Source organism: Anguilla anguilla, chromosome 2 (assembly GCF_013347855.1).
Source record: "Anguilla anguilla isolate fAngAng1 chromosome 2, fAngAng1.pri, whole genome shotgun sequence".
Lineage (NCBI taxonomy): Eukaryota > Metazoa > Chordata > Actinopteri > Anguilliformes > Anguillidae > Anguilla > Anguilla anguilla.
The window spans coordinates 49,563,198-49,581,878 of record NC_049202.1 but is presented as its reverse complement, the minus strand read 5'-3'; the positions used below and the strand labels follow the sequence as shown (position 1 = coordinate 49,581,878).

General features: G+C 39.6%; 1 protein-coding gene across 19 annotated transcripts in view; it reads left to right on the top strand.

The window, feature by feature from the left end:
* LOC118220689 (RNA binding protein fox-1 homolog 1) overlaps nt 1-18,681 on the top strand; it is a 330,165-nt gene that overhangs the window by 232,183 nt on the left and 79,301 nt on the right. For 16 of the 19 annotated variants that reach the window (XR_004763997.1, XR_004763998.1, XR_004763999.1 and 13 more), the window contains one exon: nt 14,017-14,259. Coding sequence is in view for 16 of the 19 variants with exons in the window: in XM_035404792.1 (XP_035260683.1) it covers nt 14,017-14,259 (243 nt within the window). In the remaining 3 variants the exon portion in view is untranslated. Of the gene's footprint in view, nt 1-9,997; nt 10,145-10,262; nt 10,392-14,016; nt 14,260-18,681 lie in introns of those variants that run through there. The other 3 variants (XM_035404790.1, XM_035404795.1, XM_035404791.1) reach the window with 3 other exon arrangements.

The following is an 18,681-nucleotide window of genomic DNA, read 5'->3' as shown; positions in this document are numbered from 1 at the left end:
AATTTAGAGTGTGGACAAAGAGGGAAAGAGTGATGCATTGGTGTCATTTTATCCCTAATGAGCCCTAAATGTGTATTTTAAACCGTTTTATAAAACTGCAAATGAGTGTGGATGTTTTTACTGTACCTCAGGCTCACTGAGACACGGGTTGCCTAGGAAACTATAGGAGGGTATGATGTGATGTTTACTCATGGACTTCAAATAAGGGTGGCAACTTTGTGTTTGGAATTATCTGGAAAACACATTATTTATACTGTTAGTGTTTAGTAGAATGTTGCTTGTGTTGTTTCATTTTCATTCATTGCCTCTGGTGCTTTGTATTTTTCTCTATTATCAAACTGCATCTTATTGGTTGTTTTACTAATTCTTAAGAACATTATCTGCAGATATGTATAGTCAAGTAGGCAGTGGATAGGAGCAGGCCATGTACAGTGCATAATGCATATCAGAGAAAAGAGATCATGAGATCTTGCAGATAATTATAGTAGTGTAAGTAGAGCCACTCCACAGTGAATGCTGAACCCATGTATCTCTTTGCTCTTGTGTACAGAGCCGCTCCAAGGTAAATACTGAGCTTTGACTGAGGTTTCCAAAGCAAAGATATGGCATCACAACACAGCACAATTGAGACTGAAAGTGGTCCCTTCCATGAAGCATTCTAAATATTTACACAAATTTGGTTTGTGACAGTGAATTGCAATGAACATCAGTCCACTATCGCTATAGGAGTGCTAAGGTTAGCTGCTGGCTGTTCTTTCTGTCTGTCTCTGTTTTGCTTCCCTGAAGCATTCCAGCTGTGTTTAATTGTCATTGTGCACTACAATACATACAAACTGTCTTTTTTCAGTCAAATTTTTTTTTTGCAAGAAAATTCTATTAGGGTTTTTGAGCACATCTGCAAGATATGATCAGACGACAGAATATGAATAGGAATTCCAGGTTTAAGCTACAATTTATTATGCCATGAAAAGTGTAAGGTTCATTATCACATCCTATCAAGGTGAACACGCATGCGGGTCTTGTCAAATGCATTTATGGCAGTTTGTCCATACCCCAACGCACATGTGTAATAGCATAGAAAATTTTGCACCACTTGTTCCTCTATGGCTGGCTGTACTCAGGGAATGTCATAAAGAATGTGGATATTGTGGTGTTCTACTTCACAACGTTACAAAAATCTAATGCCCAGGAAAAAAAAAAAAGAAAAAAAACCTTACAGGCATGCAAAATTCAACAAATAACTCAGTAATAATCAATACCTGTATTTAAACACAAAGTGTGTAAACTTATGAATATGCAACTCTGTTGTATCTTTGAGACAAGAAAGCTAGAAATCAGAGTTATTCTTACTACCTGACCATGATATCTTGGAGACTTCCTCAGATGTGCTCTGATTGAAACAACCCCCCCCAACATCGACTAAAGTTTCAGCCAACATTGTCTTTCAATACAAACAATGTTGTCAAAACAGGAAGTGTGGAAGATGGCTATTGAAAATGATGACGCCACATGCCATCATTGAGCTGGAAAGGGTTACAGGGCCTGAGGAGGGTCTGAAGTTCAATATTTCAGGTCAGCAGTGTCCGTTGGCACTCAGTGGATAACACCTGAGTAAATCAGGGGAAAGGGAGCCAGGGACAGCGGTGAAAACACTTCTTTATAGCCTCGGAAATTACCTGCCCCCAGGACCCCTGAGGAGAGCTCCACCGAGGTCGGAAATGTGTCTGGCAGTTTATAGCGCTTTACTGAAAACATGAAGTGAATGATGGCGGAGCTGATAGGCGAAAACCCCCGATAACCCCTGTGTAAACCCCCAGGATTCCACCCACCACATTTAATTTTGAACACTTTCTCTCCTCTGGATTGCAATTGAGCATATCCAAAGGGACTCAAACCATGAGCCAGCGATCTCAACATGGAAGAAGAATGATATCAGTTTGTTTCTCATCACACGCATAAACGCTCACTCACAGAAACACACACACACACACTCAGGGGTGCACATGCATGTTGTACAAACATACGAGTACAGGTACAGACAAATGCATAGGCACACATACCATATAAATAAACAGCACAAATGAGTGCATATTTTTCTTCTCACGAGCACATTTGTTTATTCAAAGAAACTGCTGAAAGATCTTTCAGCAGGTCACATCAAAATGCTCTTATTTTGTTAAAATGACTCAATAGGATGAACTAATGCACTTCTGTGGAAAAACAGGAATGTTATATAAAATGGAATCGCATAGGCTGATTTTCATGTTTTGTTGATAAGAAATTTGAAAAGGAGATTATCGCACACGCAGACATCTACACACTCCCACACATACACATACAGGCACACAATGATAAAAGGCAGCCTCAATCCCGAGAAATGGGTTTGCTTCAACATATATTCATATGCTATCCCTGTAAAAGTCTGGAGAGTTGCCCATAATGAGCTTTTTTGGCATCACATCATTGTTGCCCATGGTAACGAGCATATTATGTATTGTTTAAAACGGTGTGAAGTGTGCTTAAAGGTATTCTGTTGTTTATTAGATTTATAGGCAATTACCTGTTCAGTTGCAAGTTGGGAGAAATGTAAAATTAGCTGTGGGTGCATGACAGTCAGGCATGCACAACTGAAACCTATGTTCATCTGTGTGACTGCGGAGGACGTTTTACAAATTTGTGCAATGGTCAAATAATTCATTCAGAATTGGACGCATTGGCCGCGGTTTCCCAGAGTGCTGTGATGCTTGTGCAAAGCCAAAGGCAGCTGTGTGTCCGTGTCCACTCTGCACAATCCAAGGTTGTCCATCTGTATCTGATTTGTTCTGCTTGCACTGTACCTGTGTGGTTGCTCCAGATATCATTATGCCTCGTCATGCCTTTCTGAGATACACACGTACCATTTGCCACAACATGATCATCTGAGCTTCCACGACATCTGTTTGTAATTTTAAGCTCTTCCCTTTTCGTTTCACTATTCTTTTCTCTTGTTTTCTCTTTTTTAGCATGCGGTAAAAATAGCACGGCTCTGTGATCAAAGAGTTTTATTGTCTGGGCCGCTTGGCTATCTATTGATCTGCAGATAATATATAGGCCATGCTATTTGGAGGAGCTGGAAGGAATTTAAGAGTCAACTTCAAAGCTGAAGATGGTTCTACTTAAAAGCCACTGAACTATAAAAAACGGTAATATATATTAAACCATTCTGTTGTTCGTAAGATATAGTGCAGACAGGGCTGCCAGAGTAAATGACATGATTCCAAGGTCAAACAGGATGCGTGATAAATGTTCTTTCAACATTTTCTTCTAAACCAGGGAGAAAAGGTGGAAAATGATTCTCCCTGTGTGATGCTTGGTGTGCTTATATTGCTGCGTAGACTCACGTTAGGGATATGCCATTTAATTGATGTATTTCTCATTTTTATAAGCTACCTCTCACCAATTATGTCTCATAAAAAATATCAGGAATCACTAGAGACCAGGTTATCATCAACTGCTGTTTATCAGGATGTCATCAGATAAATAACAGTTTCTTTACACATAATTCCCTGGCTTTTTGCAACATATAGTTTAAAATTAAATATTATGGCCAAACAGATTGATTACATTGGACATGCAAATGAATGCAGTCTATTTATGGCCCTTGCAGGTTTCTCTTTGGGTACGCAAATTAGTTGGGTAAATAAAGTCATCATTTCTACTGCTTAATATGCTGCTGCTTATAGAGAATACCTGATAGCTAAATTTGCATTTCGATTTCTCACACAGATCAAAGAGGAATATCATCATGTTTGGTAGAAAGTGTGTCATTCTCTGCAAAACCAAGTTTAGCAAACAGGGATTTTATGACTCAGAGAGGATTTGTTACAGCCTCCTTGGTTTTGGACTGCCAGCAGCATGCATCAGGGACACCACAAGCATTCCCCAATGTAACGTGACATCATAATGTCACTCATGCAAAGGCAATCAAGAAATGTGGACTTAAAAATGTTCATACTGTTTCACCCAAACGTATCACAGTATTATCTGTGATAAAAGAAAAATAAATCAGCTGTTTACCTGACAAAATATGAACAGATATACTCAGGGAATGGTTTAATATTTTCAGATGTATGACTACTTCGGGAGCTAATATAAATCTAAACAGTAGCTTTTAAAAGATACCATTCGCTATAGAACATTATATACTCCATATATATGCCATTTGTTCACATATAGAATTAAAAATTCAATATCTGAAAAGTTGAAATAGTAAAATGCCTGTTGTATGCTGTATTTATTTATTTATTTATTCATCATAGGACAATGTATGCCTTCTTATTCTATATTTCCACTCTAGAGTATCTCGTCACAGTGGTATGGCACTGAATGTCCACACCTGGAAGTCAATGCTTAAAAATAACAAAAATAAGGAGAAAAATTCCACGCTCATAGGAACCTTTGCCTGGGGACCTTTGCCACATTCTATTTACTCCACTGTAGCCTGGCCAACTGAGTCCCAAAAGATAAAATTCGCTAAGCGAGTTTGACAGTATCCAGGCTTTTGCCATATGGTGGGGACTGTTGTGCTATCTGCTGGGGCTAGGGAGTAACTCTCACCTTATTAAGATGACACTGACTACATGCAAGAGCAGTTCATGGGGGGCTTGTATCCACTTTATTGGCCAGCTCCTGGGACTCAACCTTGGCCTGCCGTTTAGAAATTAGTCAAAACCTTCCTTATAAGTCACCTTGCCATAGTGAGTTGCAGAAGTTGCGAAGTGAAATTTTGAAGGCTTGCAGTTTTACTTCTGCAATAAAGAGCCTGCAGCTGCAGAGGAGTGCGGGGCTCAGTTGGATAAAATGAGCTGGGCGGATCGACCCCGCTGAACCTCTGCAAGTTTAGTGCACCAGAACATCAGACCTGTGCTGCAGAATAGAAATAAGATTTGTCCCGCTTCAGCCGTTGAGAAGATTCTCTGAACCCATGGATCTGAACATACATATAAGCTCTGAATCTACAGTATTGTTTTCTGGAATGCTAAAGTGATCAAAGTACTTTTTTTTTTGCTGGACCAGGAGCTGTGTGCTGGAGATTGTATATGTGGTACATTACTTCTGACTGAGTTCTATCTGCAGGGAAGAGGCCTATTCATGCACGTGACACTCATGTTTGTATTCTGAAGGACTGTGCAGTTGTGATGACAGATCGTCCATTCCCTCACTACCTTTACTTCAAGCTAGATTGAATTACATGTGCACAAAACAGTGTGCGTTCTTGCTGTAGACCCAAGAACTTGCTTCTTCGGTCATATCCTCAAAAGTATTCTGTTGCATAAACAATGTCCTCTTGTGATGTGTAGGCTGTCCCTCTGTGGTCAGACATGCTTTGAATCAGAGGTGGGCATTTCACGCTGGAAATGCCGGAGGTGGCCCACTGCCGCAGTGCTGTGATATCCATTCACCAGAGGCTCAAATGTGTTCTGTGTGATCCTACAGAGAGATTTCCTCTGTTATTGGTATTGACTTGACAGGATTGGTGTCTGTTACAGCACACCGCTTAATCCAGATCAGCCTTTAATACTAATTAAACTGCTCAGGGACAGTCTCCCCGTTTGGCAAGTTACAAATAGGGCACATCTGCTTGCTGCTATTTTCCCGCAAATCCCTTGACCTGCAGATAAAATCTGCTTTTTGTCAGATAAATAACGCAAAGGGATTTGTTTGCCTTTAAAGAAAGAGCACAGGTTTAGGGGCCTCTGTGCACTGAGTGGAGTACCTGCAGTTTCCAATTTCCCGACCGGTGGCGTTTGAGCTCATTAAGGTAACCCCGACAGCGATGCCATTTGACTGGATTTCCAGTACCGGAACGAGTTTGATTTGTGCCATTGACACAAGAAGGGACATGGGGAGACAAAGCAGCAAGGGGGGACTGTGGGGGTAGGGGATGGTTGCGGGGGGATGGGCAGGCTGGGAGGGGAGGTTTGGAGAACGGCTGCGCATCTTGCACATTGCTGGAAGCTGCTTTTGTGTGCATTTTTAAACAATGTTTAATTAAAGATACGCTGTGACAGGCGGGGGACCTGCGCAAGGCCAGAGAGCTAATCCTCTTGCTTTGCACAACGTCCCTGTGTGATTGTGATTGATGAACTGATTCCTCTTTACATCTTCATTTGCATCACACGCTAATACCCGCAGGCAAAGGGGCTGTGTATCTCCAGATGAGAACTCTTTCCTAATGTGGGCTAATATGGTAATGGGAAGCAGACAAGGTGAGACATTGTGTTTCTCATCCACTGGGCTCACCCATTAACTCGAGGCTCTTTGTGTGTCCTTCCAGGTGCTGCCCAAGAGCTTTTGAGTGCTTCTTCCATAAACACATTTACTGACCCTTTTTAACCTGATTGCAGTGGGCTAAGAAAGAAAACAAACATCATTAGTTGACAAAATCAATGCTTAGGGTAATTTTTATTTATTTTATTTCTTTATTTTTTGTGTATTCGCTAAAAAAGAACAGTTCTTTTAGACAGATACATTTATGAGGTTATTGCATTTAAGGAAATTAATCATGATCTTAATTTACAAACATAATTTAGTACTGACTTATTGTCAGATGCAAGTTCAAGCACAAGTTCTACACTACTGTTTTTAATTCAGATGATTCTGGGTCATGCATTTTTAAACCTATAAGGTGTTCATAAGAATTTTTAAGCTGGGCATGGAGAGAAATCTCGAACTTTGGAGAGAAAAGTGTAGAAGTCTATTGGTTTTATATGCATGTTTTTTTTTTGGGCGGTGGGTGGGGGGGGCATGGGGTGGGAGAGGTAGCAAGGCCCTGTAGAGGGGACCAGCTGAACCAATCTTCCTGTGCTCTAAGTTGATGTTATTCTGGAGGCAGACAGCTGATGAGTTTGTCCTCAGTCCTCAGAGTATGCTTAGTGCAGAGAGATTGATTTCCTCAAGCAAGGCTGAAGCGGTATAGGGTGCTCTGATGTTTAGTTTAGAGAATATGCAACAGAATGCCCCACAGGAGCCTAGAATGAAGTCACACACTAACCCTGTTTCCAGTTCTGCAAGTCATGTCACTGACTGTAAACTGCTGCTGCCACATAGCCATCAAGCAAAAACTAAGACTGTACCATGAGCCACAATACTGAATGGGTGTATTGTTTCAGAACTTCATGGAGCACCACAGATGAGCTCAGTAGCCATTGGCCTATCTGAATAGTGTGCTATTGTCATGCTTCTGGGGATTAAAGAACTAGTTGGTAATGGTAAAATGAGGAGGAAATGTTATAGACATTAGTGGTATTAGAAAAAGTATGGCAACCCTCTTTACTGATGTCTTTCCCATAGATCTAAATGCAGATGTCACTTTAGTCACTGTTCCTATTGAAACACTAGCCAGTTGAGCAGTCTTTTGTGACTGAAGCTCCTGCCATCCGTGCCCAAATAATGAACCCCCTTTTATTGTCATTTAGATCTTTTCCTCTTGCCTTCTTGATCCAAAATCAAGGTCAACTGGACCTGTATGTATGTATGTATGTATGTATGTATATTCTTTTTTACCCTTCCTGTTCGCAGTGAAATTTCTATTCTGTCCAGACCCAGGCTAATGCTTTGATCAAACAGAGCGAGACTGGCCGACTGAAATGTGGCTGAATCTTAATTAGCACACCTTGTATAAATACCTCTCCCAATTAATCCATGTGTATGAATGAGCTGGAGAAAACTGGATGAGTATTTATTCACAATTTAAGTAAAGATGTTTACATATTTCATTCATCTGATTTATTTTAAATAACTAATGTGTAGCTTCAGTGTATACACCAGTCTTATAATTATCATTATTATAGCATTTTAATACCCCATATTTCACAATATTATATATTGTTCACTATAATCTACATTCTCTGTTTGTTATCAAAGAAGGACAGGCTAGTCGTGAAATGTGGCTCCTCACCAAGCTTTTAATTCTTTTAGTCTTTTTAAGTTGATTAAATTACAGTTTCATAGAAGCTGTTAGATCACTTTCCATCGAAATCTATCAGATAATTGAAAAAAAAAAAACAGTCAAAGAAGTTGCTGATAAGATGATACATTTGATCATTGATAGTAAATATAATGAATTGACAACAAATACAATGAAAGGGTTCATTTTATCCGGGTAAACACCTGGCAATACAATGTATGTATTTTATTTATTTTTATTTAAAATGTTCTGACTTTCATTGTTCCCAGTTACACTGTCTATAATCTGGGGATCAGGTTACTGTTGCCTAGCTATTACCTGGATGTGCAATGGGACTGATACAGAATCTCTACTATCATCATTCATATGCTCCTTTGTACATCTTGGGGAAATGTTCTCATTGGACCATGCAGTCAACTGTGTGTTTGAGAGATACTGCACTGCACCAGAAAAGGAGAAATTGAATGAATAAATCAATGAGCCCAATTGTTACATGATAACAAATGTAGGTAAGAAATGGATGGAACTCGGTTGGTGGATTGTGTGCCTTTCATTTTATGAATGCCCCCCCCCCCCCCCCCCCCATAGCTTACTCTTGTCAGGTAGTTATGTGAGGGTGCCATGTGAGGGTGCTGTCACATTAGTGCAAGTGAGATGGCTTCTTTTGTGGGGAGGAGAGCTCCTTTTGTATCAGGAGCCATTTGGGAACTCAATAACTCTACTTTGAAAGCTTTGCATTATTTAAAAGCTTTTTTTCCCAAAAGATCAGGCTTGTCTGAGGAATCTCCTCATGTCTTATTCTTTTTCATCTGAAAGCATCTACAAAATCTGTAAATGTGTGCCACTCTTCAGAAGGAAAACAAAGGGAAATTTTGGAGTGTCAGGAAGCTAATGCAGACTCCTTGTGGTTTTAATTTCCAAGATGATTGAAGGGGCAGTGGGTGGCTGGGTTCAAACAGAGCTGCTGGGGAAAGACTGAACAGCCTGGGAGTTTCCAGTGGCTGGCAGGCCTCAGGTGAAGCCTGTAAACAGAGGATATTGTAACAGGATGGACCAGCTGGACACCACACGCTTTCCAGGATTACCTGCTCTGCAGCCACTGTAAAAATAATAAAAGGTAGGCTTTGTTGACATTGAAAGCCTGGTGTCCAGACAGGGCAGTGTTTTGTCACAACCTTACCTTCACCTAGTCAGGCTGTCACCTGAATGTCCAATAATCACTGAAGTGGCAAAGGACTGGTATTTAGTACTGCACAGAAGTGCAGTATGGATTATATATTTTAATTGGACTTCCTTCCCTTGTAAAAAAATGAATTACATTTCTTTAAAGAGTAAAAGGGGAAAATACACTTAACACACTCTTACAATTAGTGTGTCTTCACCACTGTTTCAATAAATAAGTACTTTTGAAAAAAAGAAGCTATTTCTCAACAATATGACTACAACCAGATTATGCATCCGTTGTGGCACATTCACTTCTGCAATGGTGAATTTGGATTTGCAGCACTGTGTATTCATCGAGCCACTTTCTCTTTTTCCTTAGAAATGTATTGGATCACAACTGGATTATTATTTAAACAGACCAGGACTCTTGAATGTATCCCATGGGATTTGACTTCCTTTCACTCATAGCAATGGATCACAGCAATGAAACACACCTAACCAGAAAACAGAAGAAAATACATACAAATGCTCTAATCTGCAGTTAGAGCACAGACTAAAAAGCCTCTGCTGCATAAGCATATAAATGCTAGCACATTCATGAGGAAAGCACATTCACACAGCCAAAGCAAACAAACAAACCTATAACAACAGTTTATCCTTGAAACCTTACTGTTATGCTTTTAATATGCAGCATGCAATGGTGCTTGCACACAAGTACATGAACACACAAGTGCACACATCCCCCCTCATTAAGATAGAGTGCATTAAAGGAATCAAGATGCCATTTCCTTATCCCTGCAAACACTGCTGCCTGCGGTATTGGGTAGCTAGACGGAGAGGAGGGGCCAGCTGTGATTAATGCGATGAGGCTTGCTGTGGGGAGGGAGTGAGAGAGAGCGCATGCAGGCAAGCGGGAGAGACTGTTACTGTGAGAGCATGTGAGAGGGAGGGAAGCAGGATCGAGGAAGTAAGAAAGCAAAGGGTCCCATCTGGATCAGGTTTGGGGGCAGAGAGAAGTAGGAAGAGCGCAAGGTCAGTAAATGCTTGCATTAGTTCCCTCCTACTTCACCACACCACCCGCCCTCCTCCTCCCTCCTACTCGCTCTCTCTCTCACACACACGCACATGCACACGCACACACACAGACACATTCTACACACAACACTGATCACACGCCCTCATCCATAATTGATGCTTGCTTTGGGCAGATGCTGCGGGCCTCAGGACTAGAGCAGCTGCTAAGTTTATGGAGGAAAAAGGGAGCAAGATGGTGCAGCAGGTATTTTCTCCTGTTATTCTAATAACAGGGCATGTTCTCATTATTTTTCTTCTTTTTTCTGCACTACGGCTGGGGAGTAAAGGGGAAGCCTTGTTCGCCTGAGTGTGCCTTGAAGAAAGAGGGAGCCCCCTGTGAAACCCTTTCGAGCTTTACTATCAGCAGCTGGTCTTCTTTTTTTCCCTCTTTTCCCCCCTCACACTCCCTTTTGCTTTCCTTTTCTTCCTTCTCTCTGAACTGTACTTTGCATTAACACAGAAGGCACAGATAACAGATTCCTTCCTGACTGCTGCTCTAACAGAGACTGAGCCATTCTGGAGTTCAAGTTGTTTGTGTTCTTATAACTTGTGTCACAAAGAAGATAGCTTGCTTCAAAATTCATTATGCAGGCCTTCCTTTCTTTCTTTCTTTTTTGGAAAAGAAGCTTAAGCATATCAGAGATAGACTTCTTATTTCATTTTAAAGTTTTTTCTACATATATATACAAGGCTGATTCTTCAGCATTATAATCTATATCAGGTATTTTTTTCAACAATTCCTTCTATGTGCCTGTTTCAGATAGCTAAGCGACTAGCTGAGAGGCATATAACTAGGTGGGGCAATGCAGTACCAGCTGTCACTGAAATCTTTGTGAAGAGGTCTGTGGTTGTATGACTGAGAAAGATTTGCTTTCAGGCTCTTAACTGGTGAAATCAGATTGTATGTACTTGACTGACTCCAGTACTACTTGGAGGGAGGCCGGGATGGGTTATCTTTATTACCTTTTAAGTAATTTAGTTTGGGGGAGTAAGGATCTTCCTTCAAGCTCAAGTCTGTAAAGCAGAGGATTTTTGCACACTGCCACGTAAAGCATATTTTAGAGCTCCAAATAAGGGTTTCATTAAATTTCAGGCCAAAACATTTAGCTTAGTCTGACTGTTGGCCATTCTTTGTTCTTTCCTTGTTTGCCAACAACTGCTTTTCATGGGACTCTGAAACTTCATTGAAGCAGAAGTAATGTAGTGACTGTAGTAAGCATCATTTGGTGCTACAGGAACGAGAGTTCACACTTTCACACTACTGTTATGAATTAGGAATGACATGTTACTTTTTGTTTCTCCTATTCCATATTGCTTTTCAAACACTTCCATGAAGGAATATGAGAGTTTAGCACTCTTAAATGAATATTAGCAGTAATTAACAGAAATAATGCTGGGTGTGTAATGTTCAGGAGGGCAGAGTGTAAAGTGCTGATGGTGTTAATGAGAATCAGTGAGATCTGTTAGAGTGAGTGGCAGCAGGGAATTTCACAAGGATCAGCTTACTGAGCATAGCAAGTCTCTCTCTACGCATTAACCTTTTTTATGAAGTGTGTTGTTTTTTTCCGGAGGTCTAATTTATGATGTACATTCAGACATTATTGATTGGGGAGGGAGGCAGTTTCAGATTTGCTATTTGCAGATGCCGCCACAAGGGAAAAACACTACACTGGATCAGACTAACACTGTACCAGACTAATTTGACATATTATAGTTTACATATCCAAACAAAGAATTTTCATTCATTCACATACAGCAAGATGACTTGAAGGTCTAGCTAAGTTCACTTGTCTGATTCAATTCACAATGTAATTTCACAAAATTCATTTTTACATTACGTCATTTGATTTTAAACAAGCATTCCATATTGAAATGAAAGAGCCAGACTTTCTCGTTTTGATGAGTGGATATATTTAGGCTTTCCTTTTTGTATGATTATAATATCAGTTGCAAATTCCTCATAAAGATTATTTACTCACTTTGTCTTGTATTACTACAGTTCATGAAACAAGCCTCATTTTATGTATTAAACATTTTTGTGGCTAGTAGCTCAAGCTGCCTATCTAAAATATAACAGCAAAGAGTTTGGCATTCTTTTATGCAATCATAATGAATAAAAATGTGTGTATGTGAAGGCCAGTTTTTTGAGCAATTCTCTTTTTTGACATCATTATTGGTGCTCTAGGAACTTTAGAGTCCATTCTAGTAAGTGAAGTCGCATCCTGGAGTGACAAGAACTCAATTGGTTCCCTACGCTAAGAAGCTGGGTTTATTGCACCCATATAATCTTTTTTAATGTCTTTTGTCCTGGAGTTATGCCATATAGCATTGAGGGCAAAAGGACGAAGCAGGGTTGCAGTGGTGTTGTGACCAGGATTCTTGCGGGCCAGTCAGGTTGCTGAAGTGTGTAGAGGAGAAGCATGTAGCAGAGCTCTGTGCGAATAGGCACACAGTGGCATCACTCCTGGAGCCAAGATACCAACAGCGGAACTGGTTCTCTGTGCCTCAAGAGGAAACTACACAGTGATGTGCAATTGTGACTGCTGATTCCTGGTTTAAACACATTTATTAAAAATAAAATGTCAACCCATGGTAACACAAATGGCTTAGCAGAGCAGAGCAAAGCAATAACAAAACCTTTGAACCATATGGATTAGAAATAACTTCTGAATACACAGTAATGTAAATGGTCAAGCAGAGCATGTGTAAAAAATAGCATTCAGTTACAAGCTATTATACTGTAAATTTCATTATGCAAGATAGTTAATTCATTAATTACTTAATTAATTGATGAATTAATTAATTTAAAACAGTTTGAATTATGGCTGCAATCTCTAAAAATTAGCACAAGCACAAAATAGGACTTCACAGTAAATGTTAACTTTTGTTGAAATGCACATTATTTGTGATATGCGCAAAACGTGAGCAAAAATAAAATATATTTGATGGTGTCACCCATTACTGACAAGAAATATGCCCTTGACTTGTGCATATCTAGTCCATTCGTTTGCAGCGGTGAGTTTGACTTAACTGCTTATTTCTTGGCTGTTCAACAACCTTCTACAAAGCAAGTTCTCTGCATTGCTTTCACACCCATGGGAAAAAGGGTTATGAAAACATGCAGAGGAGGCCTTTTTTTCAGGCCTAAAATGGCCTTCAAGCTGTAAAGGTTGTCATTTCAATCATGAAATCAACATTTTTCTCCCTCAGTTTTGAAATTGAGATACTAACATGTGCACAATTTTTTCATTGTAAAATCTCATTCTTATTCTGAATAGCATTATGCTTTTGGAAGACAGAAATAAAGTATTATTATTCTGTTAATACATCATAATGAATTAATAGCATATGTTTATTTGGATTGCTTTTAAATGAGAAGGTTTATAGTCATTCAGGTGTAGCATACAAGATGGCAATTTCTTTGGATTTGGCATCCTCCTCAAGTGTTGCTGATCAGTGTTGTGAGAAATCTTGATGTGGAAGGTTAATTAGTAGGTAATCCTAGTGTTTCAGTGAAGAATGAATTGATCCGGATCAAATTAGAAGGCTTTTTGACAAATGAAGGTCTTGTTGTATGCTTTGTGTGTGGAATGCATTCACAAGTATGTTTTACTTGTTCATTTTCAGTAAAGCATTTGAAAAGTTCCAATTAAATCAGACGGCTGTCTGAGTAAACTTGAATTTTAACCTATAAAACACTCCAACAAGCAATCTTTTACCACCTTACTAATATTGTGTTGTGGTAGCGTTACTGAAAACTATGCTTTGCTTTGCTGACTGGTCTTATGCCTCTCAGAGAACTGATTCTGCCTCTCTCTTCCTCTCTCCAGGGTAATCAGGAAGCCACAGCACCTCCTGAAACGATGGCACAGCCTTACGCTTCTGCCCAGTTTGCTCCTCCTCAGAACGGCATCCCGGCCGAATACACGACCCCCCACCCCCACCCCGCTCCAGACTATACGGGCCAGAGCACTGTCCCAGAGCACACATTAAACATGTACCCCCCTGCACAGACGCACAGCGAACAGAGCGGCCCAGACAGCAGCGCGCAAACGGTGTCCGGTACCGCCACAGTAAGTACACTCCTACTACAGAGGGCACTGCACTGATGCGTTTTAGCACAGCTAATCTCCGCTGCCATTATGGTGTGTGTATGGCTGTCTCACAATGGATATGGGCCTGGATTCAAGCAACAATGGTGCTTAATTTTGATAAATGTTGATTTAGTTCAGGCACTTTTTTTGTATAAGTTTCATGAAGAATTGTGAAATCAAAATAAATAATAATAATAATAATAATAAAGCCTCTAAATATAAGATTAGGGTTTTTTCAGAATTTTGTAACTTGGCAGAGTTTAGCGACAATTTGTCTTCCAACTTTCAAACTCAGTAGTTTGCGTCTGTTCTGATGAAAATGTTTTAGCTTGTTTTATACAAAATCTATCTCATATTTAAATTTTATGTACAATCCTCAAGCTTGGCAGATGTTGAACAAAATTTGTCAAGGTTTTTTGACGGTTAAAGACAGTACAAACAAGTTAACAGAAACAAAACGGATGTTTGTATTCTCTGGGAAAAAAAGTATCTTTATATTCATTTTTTGTAGTAAGAAAACAAAGGGATGAAGAATTAAGCAGTGCTGCATCTGGAAATACCATTTCATTGTTTAGAAGAGAAGAGCTTAAACTTGTAGGAAATGGTCCAAATTACTCAGATGTCGTGCTGACCTCACCAGGCAGCAACTGTTATGAAAACAATGTCATCCCTTACTGCCTACTGCTTCTCTTTGTAATAGGAATGGAACTCCAACTCTCGTGACTGCTTTTGTAATGAGAACAATCATAGCAGGCCTTCTTCTGCCTCAGTTATTGAGGTCTTTTGTCTATAGGGGTTTTATTGCATTTGTAATCATATGTGAACACTTACATGCCTTAAAATGAGGAGGAAGGGAAGCGATATAATACCCTTTTTATTTACCCGACCTTTGAAGAGAACATGAAAAAATAGTTTTAAGACGCTGTATTGTTATATCATGCCTTCATACCAGATTCCTTTGGAACAGTTAAAAAGGAGCAAACCACAATTGCAGATGTACTATTGAGAATTTATTTTCAGGTAGTATAGATTAATTATCAATTTAATTTAGTTAAAATTAGGGGAAGTCCTGATCCAATCCATTGATCGTTATCGGCTCCTGATACCGCCATATTTTAAGGGTAGCGTAACGGCTAGGACTCACCCGATCTTCATACGATCCTCTGACACGACAACACTTTATATGCATATTCTTACCAATAGCAAAGCTTTGCCTTTCTACATTCTACCTCTGTCTGTACTCCATTTACAACAACTGTCGGAATGTGCTGTCACTCCTGTGAACAAGCACTATCCATTTGCCACCACGACTGAAGCCATTGTTTAGTAAACGAGTTGTTATCTGCTACAATGTCTGCTGTGTGGAATCTGAAAGCTGCCCTACAGCTGCTTGCAACATTTGCAGTAGTGCAGTGCAGCGTTCTCCGGGCATTAGTGTCTTAATAGATCTACAACCACCCGTACTTTTCGCAGGTCACCCAAAACAAGACTGCAGCTAAGCAGAAAACACTAGAGGATACATGTTTAAGGCAGGAAACGTTGCCACAAGAAAGCAACAAGGCCAAAAAATAACAGCGAAGATAACTGAATTTATCATGTTAAAGGATATTTCACTTTGGTATAATATAATTGATTTTGTGGAGCCACCCCTTTATATATATGTATATTCATAGTGTGAATACTGGCAGAATCAGCTATCCCGTTTAACCGATAACAGCATCGCTGCTTCCTAGTTGTCAGGCTCCCAGTTAACTCTCATTCATTTTCGGGACATTGCAGAAATTAATAGTTAATAGCAGGAACAGCTAGTGTTGCTAGTATTCATGCTGTGCGAATACCACAGAATTAGGCTACTATATCAAAGTAGAATATCTATTTAAATAATTATTTATTTTTTGTATAATTTGTTTAAGTTTATCTTACCTACCTTTAAATTGTTTTACTGATTTAAGCCAAACGTTCCGCTCTTGGGGCTAGCTGTTGAATAATTTTAAAAAGCCAATAATTTTTTAAAAATCATATTGGATTGGTATCAGCCGATACTGAATGTTACTTCACTTGGATCAGGTCAGGAGAGAAAAAACATAGATCGAGACATGCCTAGTTATAATGTTGTACTTAAGGACATTTTTACCTATTGAAAGTGGGGAAAAAGAAGGTGATGTGAGTATGGAAATGGATGTGATCAATATTTGATTTGATATGATCACAATCTAGATCAAAGCATGTATGCCAAATCTAAGCATAATACTAGATAGAAACTGGCTGGGATGCTGCAGATGTGAATGAAAATGTTGCTTGTAGGAGTCTTAATACCACATTGTTAGAAGTAGGATGCCCACGCATGACTTTGTTGATGGTAAAGGATCAGATCAACCAAGGAGACAATATTAGGAGGCAGGGATAGGTGGTATTTTTCATTGTATTTTTGAAGATCTCTGGTTTACTGAATTCACCAGCCAGACACTCTGAATTGACACAAGAGCATGAACTCCTGACCTAAGGTTGGACCCTTAGAAGAGGTATTTTCAGACCTGGATGTGAGTGCATGGTGCCACCCAGCCAGCCTTAATAGGCAATTTTGGCCTATTTATGAGCCCATTAATCATGATAAATAAGCCTTATAAAGAAGCTGATTTGCGTTTGGTGTGGCGCCAGAGTCAGAGGTGATGGCTGGTAAGCTCTCCTGTATTGAGCAGGAGGGATTTTGAGGGCCATGAGTCAGGCAGCTTAAATCTACTTCAGAGGCACAGCTGCTGATCTGATCTCCTTTGACTGCTTGACTCCATTGTCACACAGAGTCATTTGTCTTGTGCGTAATCCCACTACCCTGGGGTTCGTCAAGCACTTTACCAATGTGCCAGCACTGCAACGGTATTGCTTGCATGGTAGTGGGGCTCTCAACACTGAACTGACAATTTATGTATATATTTACACAGACGGCACAAATGTCAATGTTTCGTCAGTTTCGCCCGTTATAACTAGTTTTATTTCTCCACATATTAATGCATTTATTCTGATCTCTTGTGCTTGAACACCAACTATACGATGTGGAATATTGGAATAAAACACCTCAGTAGCCTTGGGGAAAAAGGAAAGAAACATCATTATGTCTGTGTGCTTCTCCACAGAAATTTCTGTTCTTCTGTTTCCCCAGAATCTAATGAAAAATACATCTGACTCATAATTTCCCTTACTTTTGTTGGCAGTTCCTACTGGAAAATAAGTTTTCAGTTGGGCCTGGGAGCTCTCACCCTAATAAGAGTGTGGCACAGGCCGAATCCATTCCATTCAATCTCAGGATTCTTGACATAGTTAGAAAGAAAGAAACATGATGATTCGATATCTATACAAAATAAATGAATGACAGACATTGCTAGGTTCCTAAACAAATGGGATCAATATACTTGAAGTTCTACCACATCTTCAGTGTATTCTCCAGCATAACTTTAGCAAGCAATTGAAAATCTGTAAAGTTAAATAAAATAGACATTAATTTTATATTGTGCATGGCCTTTTAAAACATTAGGTTTTTAATGTTGATTTCTGAGACATGCACATGCAATTTCACCAAGTTACCATTTATTTATTAATTTTGTACAATATGTGAAAAAAAGTTTGTAACTGCTTCTTTGGATTCAAGTCCATTGTTAACTGATGCTGCTGCACTGAGCTGTGCTAATAGGCCAAGCCCCTCAATTTTATAGTCAGGGAGAAGGGGGCCAACAGCACAATGAGCCCATTAAAGACCCCTGTTTGAAATGCTGCTCAGACTCAAAACACTTTTGAGTATCACAAGGAGCAAAAAAGAATGAGGAAGGTCAGGCCTCTGGCTCAAAAAAGCAGACCACCAAATAGTTCCATTTCCTTTGACACGTGGCACCATATTCTCCCTTCACAACGGAATGAAAAGGACTAAAAGAAGTAGTAGCTCTCCAGCTCTCTGTCATGGTCTGTACTTCTATGGATGGTTGAGAGACACCGTCAGCTGATCCTATGGCACGTCCGCTCCTCTGGTGGAGGCTCTTGCCTTTTTGCTGCTCCTTCATCAGACACAGCTGGCCTTGTTTCATACTATCCGTGACCGCTGCTACCCATCTCCTTGGACTGAGTTACATTGCAGACACAACAAAATTGGACAGGTCACTTTGCCTATGAAGAGGGGCAGTGTAACTATGGATGTGGATAATCAACTATTTTAAAAATAAAAATTAAACCTTAAGCTTATTTATTTATTCATTTATTTATTGAGAATCTGAATATGAAATCAGTCAACATAGGAAAATAGTTGTTTGTTTAAACTAAGGTTTAGTCCAAACATGCTACAATTATGAACCTCTGCATAAAATTATAATAATAATTAAATGTCTAAATCTGTTTACAGGGTAACCTAAATAAATG